This window comes from Engraulis encrasicolus, unplaced genomic scaffold (assembly GCF_034702125.1).
Source record: "Engraulis encrasicolus isolate BLACKSEA-1 unplaced genomic scaffold, IST_EnEncr_1.0 scaffold_41_np1212, whole genome shotgun sequence".
In the NCBI taxonomy this organism is placed as follows: Eukaryota; Metazoa; Chordata; class Actinopteri; order Clupeiformes; family Engraulidae; genus Engraulis; species Engraulis encrasicolus.
Window position 1 is genome coordinate 643,672 of NW_026945720.1, and position 10,360 is coordinate 654,031.

Consider the following 10,360-nt stretch of genomic DNA (forward strand, 5'->3'; position numbering starts at 1 on the left):
TCCTGTTATCACTTGCGGCTTGATGCTAATGCTTCCCATTTACTTCCAGTGGTTATGCTAAGCTATGCTAATAATTCTGATTCAATAAATCTGAGTACTGAAAATAACGTGAAAAAATGATGTGCACATTCATGAATAATGCTTGGAAATAGGCCTACAGCAAATGTGTGAAAATCAAAAAAGGTGGACTGTTCCTTTAAGACATCAAGTCGTCATCTTGTCATATCACAACATATCATAAAGTTACACTCAATTTCTCATCGTCTATGCCTCAACCCCATTTACAAAATGTGGCAAATAACTTTTAAATCCATGCATGGCAGCTACCTAAAAAAGGGCCCAATGTGTAGTAAGGAGACACATATGAATAATAACAATGATGATAATAATAATTGTAATAATAATAATGCCAATAAAACCTTGCAAAACCAATAGTAGCCTACCTCACACCTTCCATGCTTGGGGAAATACATTTTACCACGTCACCACACTCTAAAGTGATGAAAATCCTATTTTAACACTTGTTAAAAAGAGAAGCACATGCCAAATTTGACAATAGAGATGTTTGTGAAAATGTGTTTTTGTTGCTCTCCAAGTTGTACTTTAAGAATTGGCCCGGCCACCGTGAAATAGTAGGCGACAGGAATGCGGCCCACCAGCAAAGTTTTGCTTCGCAATAATAGTTCTACAATCTTGCATGCTGTTACGATAGCCAACACGAACATCTCTCTACCATTGTAGTTTCATAGCACTTGCAAGCAGTGTTGTCCCCCCAAAAAAACAATAGAGGTCGCTATTGTCCAGCTGAAAAGTCGCTAGAGGGCATCACGTGACCTTACGTATGACGTTGCATATGGCGTCACATCATCACGCAAGACGCTGATGTCTAGGAGCAGCCAGGCTGCAGCCGCCCTCCATCACACGGCGAAAGTGACACAAGTATTCGTATAACCAATACAGTACGAACGGGGACAGCTAGTGATATATTAGAGCTAGATACTTTTTGAAGTTTAGAGCTAAACTGCTGCCCTGCTTGACCGTGGGAAATGCGTCAGGCGGCAGGGGAGTTACAATTAGGTTGAAAAACGAACAATAATTGCGTTCGTGGAATACAAATGGGCACAGCTAGTGCTAGTAGAGCTAGCTACTTTTTGGATAGCTCAGAGCTTACACAGCCGTGCTTGACCGTGGATATAACTAACGCTTCAGACAGCAGCGGAGTAACAAAAAGGTTGAGAAACAATGACTTTGTTAGTGAAACTGCGAGTTTTGAAAAGTAACCAGCTTAACCAAAAGTAATTTACGTCGCTAGATGAAGTGTTAGTCGCCAGGGACGGTCAAAAGTAGCTAAATCCTATTTGGCAACACTTGTCTCAAGTGCAGAACAGGGAGCAGCGGTACTGCAGACTTACTTCAGTTCTTCGAAATTGCGACATGGGCCAGTATTTGGGAGATAGCTCAAAATATAACTTGTCTGCTTGCTGAACATGCGTTACATCTCCGTAAATAACAGTAAGTAATAATTTTCCATGCCGCCGGGATGTTGGCTCACCAATGGAACGGAACGTTGAACTGTTGAGATTAGCTTCCTCGGTTCCTAGCTAACCACTCTAATAGCTAATAGCTAACGGTTTGCAGGTTTCATTTCAATTCATATGCCCAGTCGAAGAGATATGACTGTCTGACCACCCGTAATACACTCAGAGTTTAGAATAGAGAATCGTTGATACACTGTCACTGGAAAACGGCAATTAACCTTGATATTATTCTCTGGAGATTAGAAAAGGTGCATTGACTGACCTGGTGAGACGGGCAGAGATTGTAGCTGCAGGGGCTACAATCTCTGTGATGTTAGCTGATCAGGGAGAAACTTCAGTGGAAGCAGTGCTCGCCAAACCAAAGTGTAGTTCGAAGACGATATCGCAGGGATGCTCAGATGAAGCGCTCGCCAAAAGATGTCGCCCAGAAAGAATTCAAAAGATGCGTTTTTGTCGCTATATTGAACCTACCCATGGACGCTTGCCAATCAGATTTAATCAAATACCAAACATACTTGGCCTTCTCCAGTCAGCGTGCAATGTTATGATAACAGTTTCGAAGACCCCGCCTTTGGACATGGTATGGATGCATCGTTTCTCACCTGGCACCACATTTCGACATATTCGGTGAGACAGCCATTATTATTTTTATAAGACATTTACATGTGCATATTCTTTGTGTAACGTTGCAACTAACAGAAGTACCGTTTTGTTTTAGAACAAGAATGGCATCAAGAATGCAATCTTCGGGACAAGGTAGGTGACAAAGTTGACTGAATGTGGCTGTTACGTTGGCTGTGTTTTTCGACTTCGACCTAGACATGTGGCAATCCTCTGAAGGATAGCCTAGCATGACCGCCCTTTACCCTGCTAAAACAATGCCTACGCAGCTTTAGCCATGGCTTGGTCACTAGACAATGCAGGGAATGTTGAAAGCTTTGGAACGGTTTGTCAAGGGAGACGGCCATTAGCATAGGCCAAAGCATAAAATGAGTGCATTCGAGACTAGACAACATGAATCAGTTACCGTAAGCCTGGCGTGATCACGTTCTATTACTTAGCAGCATTTGAGTCACAAGCCAAGGCTGCACAAATATGGCTACAGCCGATACGACTAGATTGTTCTATATACACCGATTGGAGAAGCGATTTATGGACGCCGCCATCATAGACATACTCGGCGCCCATAAATCGCTTCTTCGGTGTATATAACAATGTAGTCGTATCGGCTGTAGCCATATTTGTGCAGCCTTGGCCATCCATTTTTACCAGTCAGGTAGCTGGTTTATGGCGTGTACTAAATTGTCTGGGCCTATGTGTGACGCTCACGCATTGTGCATGTTTTATTTCCGAGTCGAATAGGTAGGTTATTGCGATGAAAACCAACAAGCTTGTATGTTATGTGTGACTTATGTCAATGGCTTGTGACTCAAATGCTACTAAGTAATTGAACGTGATCACGCCAGGCCTAACTGCTTTATGTTGTCTAGAGTCTAATGCACTTATTTTATGCGTTGGCCTATGCTAATGTTGCCCAAAGTAATTTTATCTTTGGGTTTTTTGTAATTCATCCATCACATTATTATAATTGTCCCCTATCGTGACTGTTCTGATGCTTAACTGTTGACCTGCTGCATGACCTTTAACCAAAACAAAGTGAGTTGTTATGTCTAGCATTATCCTAATCTGCTAGTTGTTCATAGTTCAGGTGGTGAGTTCAATAGGAAAACATACAATAAAACTTTGATGTGTGAAGTTTGTAGCACACAATGTTGACTTTTAGGAGAAAATGTGGTGGGGGGGTGGTCAGGTGCATTCATACAATGCTGGCCTCTGCCAAGTGCCATGCTATACCCTTTCCCCCCAAATATTTCTGCCTTTTTTTGTGGAGTTAAGACACTGGAATGTCAAATTCTCCCTATCCCAAATGGTGAAGAATCTCTAAATATTCCTGGATGCGTGCTAAAATGAAATCACTTGTTCCTTTTTGTCATTTCCAACACTAAGTTGTGTGTGTACAGGTTGTGCAATCTCATATCATTAATCTAAGTCATCTCTTTCCTATCTGTGTCTGTGTCTGTGTTTTGTGTCTGTGTGTGCTTTTGTGTTTGCTTTATTTAGCTCATCCAACGGTCCTTATTGTTGGCGACAGCTACATTCGCCGTGGGGAGGAGAGAGCAAGGACAACCCTGGGGAGAAATCTGGGCACCTGTGCCCAGATTGAGTGGCTTGGCTTGGGCGGAATGAGGTGGCACTCGATTGTCCCTCGCCTCATGAATTGGCTGAGAGGAAGATTTCCTCCGGATGTCCTGCTGATTCACTGCGGCGGGAATGACCTGGGGAAACTCAGGTCTGTGGCCCTCGCTGCGGCGATGAAGCGGGATTTACAGTACCTCCAGCAGCGTTTCCCCAAAATGTTGATTGGATATTCGGCCCTCACCCAGAGACGCTGCTGGGGTCCTGTACGTCCGAAGAAAATCGAGCGCTCTCGAAAGTGGGTGAACAGTGAAATGGCTACCTTTGTTTTGGGGCTGAACGGGTTTATTGTGCGTCACGATGGCATACGCCATTACATGCCGGAGCTGTTTCTTAGGGATGACGTTCATATGTCCGCTAGGGGCAATGACATTTTTTTAAATTCTTTTGTAGACTGTCTGAGGGCTTTATTTGCATAGGGGTGAAATGGAAATTCTGCTCTACAGCAGCCAATTGGCAATCAGCTCCGGCTTGCAAAACTGTGTGTGATTGTTGGTGCACCTTTGGGTATAGACAGCATTTATCACATTGGTAGCCATGGTACTGTTCATTTCGACTGAAATTAATCATACATGTACCCCCATCTTAATTACCCCCACCTTCTGATTCAGTGGTCTTCAACCTTTAATGAACAAAAATCCCTTGGCCTGATCACCAACCTCCCAAAACCCCCTTGACCTCATCATAAGCCTGACAATGCCCCCCTTAGTATTAAAAAAATAAATGGACTAGTACCCCCCAATGGCAACGAAGCACCACCCCATTTCAGCTGTATGCTTCTCAACGCCCCCCCTAGAGCTCCCCAACGTCCCCTGGGGGCCTGTACCATCCACGTTGAGAAACACCATTCTAATTGAATATGTAGCCACCCATCCACCTGAGCCAAACACTCATCTCCTCCGGGTTGTCCTATCTGCCTCTCCCCACGGCGAATGTAGCTTCAACACAATAATTGGAGCTCACACAACCCCTTTAAACATCTTCAGAGGCGCCAGTCTCTCACGTCATCATTATGGATTGAAGGCTGGTGATCCTTCTCAACAACCATGTGGGTATGAAACAACTGTTATAACTCTGTTTGTTAATCTGGCTGGGCTATTTTGTTGTTATGAAGGTAAATGCTACCTCTTGCTTACCCTGTCTATACTTGTGGCTACCTGTAGCCTGTACCGGTAGGAGGTAACTGAATCATTGAACTCAAGGAGGACTGTAATATGAATATATTTCCAAAACTGGTACAGTATCACTTTAACTGTAGAGGTAAACATTTCCCTTGGTAATTTCACTCACTGTCTCGCTATGTGGTTTTTTTTTCTGTATTCTGTTCATCAGGAGTAGTCATCTTCACCCAACCACTTCGCCTGCCTGCACCAGTGTTGCCTCCATCCAGGCCGTATGACACCGATGCCACCAGTGCCTTATCCAACACTTAACTACAGCTCCCCACTGCAAATTCCACCTGGGATGTTGCGGAAGACTGTCACCAGCACCGTCTCATCTGTACTATCCAAGACTGATCTCATCTCGGCTGTTCCGCGGTATGAAACAACTGTTATAACTCTACTTAGACTTGTAATATTATCATATGTAACACACATGTTTACACTTTGATCAGAGTTTGTCATTGAACCAGTAGGTCTGTCATCTAGTGTGTGTGATATCCAAGTTATATCTGTTTTCCATGTGTTTTATTGCAAAACAGGCCCAAGAGATGCTCCACCTCGTACAGCTGTGATGTGACATCTGTACTATCCAAGACTGATCTCGTCCCGACTGTTCCGCTGTACATAAGCTACTTTCTCCATATGGTAAGAAACCCGCTTTTACACAGGATTATGTCAACAGCCTATGCAGGCTTATTTTAACCCCTTAGCACAGAGCCTATGTTGAAACCTTACTGTCACCAATTGTAATGGCTATGCCTTTATCTCGTACTTAAGGGTCTTGTGTCTTAGCAACGTTGTCATAGCGGTGTTGTTATGATGTAGTTGAGTATATTCTGCAAATTGTGAATAGACCTGCCAATGACCCCATCTGCACTAAGAAGATACACGCAAATTTAAAACCAACAGAGTGCGTTAATCCGACTGTGCCATTGTGTTGTTATGAAGGTAAATGCTACCTCTTGCTTACCCTGTCTATACTTGTGGCTACCTGTAGCCTGTACCAGTAGGAGATAACTGAATCATTGAACTCAAGGAGGGCTGTAATACGAATATATTTCCAAAACTGGTACAGTATCACTTTAACTGTAGAGGTAAACATTTTCTTTGGTAATTTCACTGACTGTCTCGCTATGTGTTTTTTTTTTTCTGTATTCTGTTCATCAGGAGTAGTCATCTTCACCCAACCACTTCGCCTGCCTGCACCAGTGTTGCCTCCATCCAGGCCGTATGACACCGATGCCACCAGTGCCTTATCCAACACTTAACTACAGCTCCCCATTGCATATTCCACCTGGGATGTTGCGGAAGACTGCCACCAGCACCGTCTCATCTGTACTATCCAAGACTGATCTCATCTCGGCTGTTCCGCTGTACATAAGCTAGTTTTTCCTTATGGTAAGACAGCCGCTTTTACAAAGCATTACGTCAACACAGGTTATGTAGGCGTATTCTAACCCCTTAGCACATAGCCTATGTTAAAACCTTACTGTCACCAAAATTGTAGTGGCTATGTGTAAATCTGTTACTTAAAGGCTAACTGTGCAAGATTTGTAGTTGTTTATTTCCAGTATTCATGCTACCCATTCACTAATGTTACCCTTTTCATGAATACTTACCACCACCATCAAATTCTAAATTTTCATTATGACTGGAAAAATTGCACTTTTCATACCTGAAAAGGGGGATCTTCTCCATGGTATGCCATTTTGAATCTCCAGATAGTGATTTTTAGCTGAAAAAAATGACTGTACCTGGGCCATACTAGAGAATATTAGTTTATTACTCAGTAATCTTACATGAAAAGGTCAAATTTGGCAATAGACAGCCCAGTGTCAATGAGCAGCATAGTTGCAGTACCTTTTTTGACCATTTCCTGCACAGCGTACCTTTTCAGGCTCTCGTGTCTTAGCAATTTTGTTATGATGTAGTTGAGTATTTTCACCTAATTGTGAATAGGCCTGCCGATGACCCCATCTAAACTAAGAGGATACACACAAATTTAAAACCAACACAGTGCGTTAATCTGGCTGGGCCATTTTGATGTTATGAAGGTAAATGCTACCTTTTGCTTACCCTGTCTATCAGGGCTTGACACTGGCACTAGCCAACCGGCCAAATGCTGGTAAAACTTGGCTGTGGCTAGTAATACTTTCAGTGTCACTAGCCAATTTGGCTGGCAGCTTATTCCTTGGTATGACATACGCATCATAGCCTATTCTATTGTGTGCCCCTTGTGCACAATTGTTTGTATTTAAGTTCAAGAAAAAGTGAAAAAGCTCAGTAACTCAGTTTCTATTTGCTTGATATACTTCCATGTAGAAAGTTATACACTCATCTTGCTTTAGCACCTCATCCTCTAAGGTTAGACGTACACTATCATGACAAAGAAAAAAAAAAAACAATATAAAATCTGTGTCTAGTGGAATACCTGAATGGCTAGTGACTCGGGAAAACCACTAGCCACAGTGGCCAATGGGTGAAAAAGTTAATGTAAAGCCCTGCTGTCTATACTTGTGGCTACCTGTAGCCCAGGGAGATAGACATGGCATCAGATGCATACGTTTGAATCCCTGTACCAGTAGGAGTAAACTAAGTGGAAAAGTACATGTGTTGTATTTCACCCCCATCCAGGTTTGACAGTGAACCACTATAACCATATTTGTGTGTTATCTCATATCCACACATTATCTACTTTCTGTTTGTTTTATTGCAAAAACAAGCCCAAGAGAAGTTCCGCCTTGCACTATTGTGATGTGATATTTAAAACCAATAGAGGGTGTTAAACTGGCTCTGCCATTGTGGAGTCATGGTGAAGCCCACATGCATACAGGGATTCACCAGGTAAATGGTGGAGGTAAACATTTGCTTTCACTCACTGTCTCCCTGTGTGTTTTGTTTTGTTTTTTTCTGTATTCTGTTCCATCAGCAGTAGTCATCTTCACCCAACCACGTCCCCTGCCTGCACCAGTGTTGCCTCCACCCAGCCTCTGTGACACCGATGCCACCAGCGCCTTTCCATCAGCAGTAGTCATCTTCACCCAACCACTTCCCCTGCCTGCACCAGTGTTGCCTCCACCCAGCCTCTGTGACACCGATGCCACCAGCGCCTTTCCATCAGCAGTAGTCATCTTCACCCAACCACGTCCCCTGCCTGCACCAGTGTTGCCTCCACCCAGCCTCTGTGACACCGATGCCACCAGCGCCTTATCCAACACCTAACCACAGCAGATTCCACCTGGGATGTTGCAGAAGACGCTGGCCTGCCACCAGCATCGTCTCATCACCCAGGGATCCTGACGCCTTGGGCACCTGCCTCGTCCATATCAGCCCCCACCACCATCACCAGCCCTGCCTCCACCTCCGTCATTGTTGGCATAGGTCCCAAATGACTTTTCTGTAGAACTGCAATGGTGTGTTGATATTGCAATACAAGCACATCAGTGGAGAGCAATATTTCTGTAGCATGCCATAGTTGTGTCCACATATATTACTTATTGTCATAATACTGCATTTCATAACTCATACTATGTAATTGAAGGGCCATTCAGATGTCAATATACTTGCAATGCATGTTTTCAGGGCTTCATATGGTAAATGGTTTAATTGAGGGGCCTTTTGTTGATACCATTTTTTTTGTTGTTGACACAATGTGTCAGTCGGATGTTTTTGGGGACCCTGTGCTTTATTACACACAATGCTTTTTTTCCCTATTGGGGCCTGTTACGCATATCAGGGATGAATCTGAAAACCTTTGGGCCCGTACAGCAATAACCACCACCACCACCATCGCTGCTGCCCCCCAACACCATTGCCACCACCATCACTGGAAAGCAGGACGCAAGGGGCCCAGAAGGCAAAGAGGGAGGAGCATGATGTTGCACAATACGTCTGTATGGCAAGGGAGGGCTGGGGCTCTTCCTAGAGTGTTATAGTTGTACTCCATAATAAAATGAATACATTTGATTGTGCCAATATTTTCATATATTTCGGTCTTGTGTTGCAGTTTCTACATTCTCTGACAAGTGCTCATTCATAACTGTAAAATACATTTCCCCATGTGCCACAAGCCATAATTGCATTTAGTTTGAATGCAAAGTTTGTGTTGAATATAAAACTGACTGTAATGAGTAACTTACATTTGATTGTGTCAATATTGGCACAGATTTTGGTCTTTTGTTGCATTTTCTACATTCTAGTTTTGGAAGGGACAATTTCTTACTGTAAAACACATTTACTCAGGTGCCACCATGGGTTAATTTCTGATCCAGTTAAAATATCACATTTAGTTTGAATGTAGAGTTGGTGTTGAATATAAATCTGACTTTAGTCAAGTTTGCCAACAAGGACGCAGGTAGGGTGGTCAGGGAGGACAGTCCTCCTTTTCAGTGCTTTGTATCAGAGGTAGTTAGAGTACCTCTGTTTGTATGGCTTAAGGCAGTGGTTCTTAATTTGGGGTGCGAGCACCCCCTGGGGGTGCGCCAGATATTTTAGGGGGTGGGCGGAATTGTATTTGTGTTGAGGTTGTGACCAAAATTCTGCTAGTGAACATTATAATTAGGCCAAATCAAAACCAAATTGAATCATATTTTGGTCCCCATATAAAGACAACGAGGTAGGCTATTAATGTCTCAAGCTAGAATCATTAATTATTCACATACTTTTTTTGAGTGCGTATACACATGTAGAAGTTTGGGCTTGGGGTGCACGGCTTGTCTTGGGTACAGATAAGGGGGTGCGTTAAGAAAAAAGGTTAAGGCAGTCGTTCCCAACCTATGGGTCGCCAAAGATCCACTGGGGGTTTCATTTTAATACCATATGTAGTAGCCCATGTTGAATAAATGACAAATGCATAGAAGCAACAAAATGTAAGTGCTACATTAAACATGTATTCTGTTTTTGAACAAAGACGAATTGAGGAATAAAATGAGTTTTCGGAGGAGACAGCGTATCAAGTGACTTCCTCTCATGCGGGCGCTGGGTCACCAAAGCTTACAATAGTAAAAACATGGGTCCCTGAAGAAAAAGGTTGGGCACCACTGGCTTAAGGCACAGCATAAAGCCTGACTAGAAATGCATGAAATTGCATCTTAAAAAAACGCCAATTTTAATAGGCCTTACTTAATAAGGCAATAGGATCTCTGCTAGTACTCACACTGTCACATCACACATATTTGAAGAGCGATATTATCCGTGATATATTATCTGACATATTTGAGATATTATCAGAGACGGTTTAAATGCAATCTTTGATAGGCCTATTATCTGATATGCTCGGGTCTCTGCTGGTTAGTGGCTGACGTTCACTTGTGTATTCGTAGTCATGGAAACCGTTGCCATGGCTATGAGTAGGAAGACGAGACACAGGGAAGTGGCAAAGTGGTTCGCGACGCGAAATCGTAA

At 43.2% G+C, this 10,360-nt stretch overlaps 1 protein-coding gene across 5 annotated transcripts; it reads left to right on the plus strand.

Moving 5' to 3' along the window:
• The first annotated feature begins 443 nt into the window (after window positions 1–443).
• Window positions 444–8,932, plus strand: LOC134443984 (uncharacterized). 5 transcript variants are annotated; one of them, XM_063193480.1, is made up of 7 exons: window positions 444–2,165; window positions 2,257–2,294; window positions 3,660–4,846; window positions 5,127–5,332; window positions 5,497–5,602; window positions 6,125–6,355; window positions 7,887–8,932. In XM_063193480.1, exons 1-3 carry the CDS (start codon window positions 1,849–1,851, stop codon window positions 4,211–4,213), a joined length of 909 nt encoding a protein of 302 aa, XP_063049550.1. In that variant the 5' UTR covers window positions 444–1,848; the 3' UTR covers window positions 4,214–4,846; window positions 5,127–5,332; window positions 5,497–5,602; window positions 6,125–6,355; window positions 7,887–8,932. The 5 variants fall into 5 exon arrangements, with proteins under 5 accessions (XP_063049550.1, XP_063049548.1, XP_063049549.1 ...); XM_063193478.1 differs by having other exon boundaries at window positions 3,660–4,842; XM_063193479.1 differs by having other exon boundaries at window positions 3,660–4,842; window positions 7,890–8,932.
• The last annotated feature ends 1,428 nt before the right edge of the window (window positions 8,933–10,360 follow it).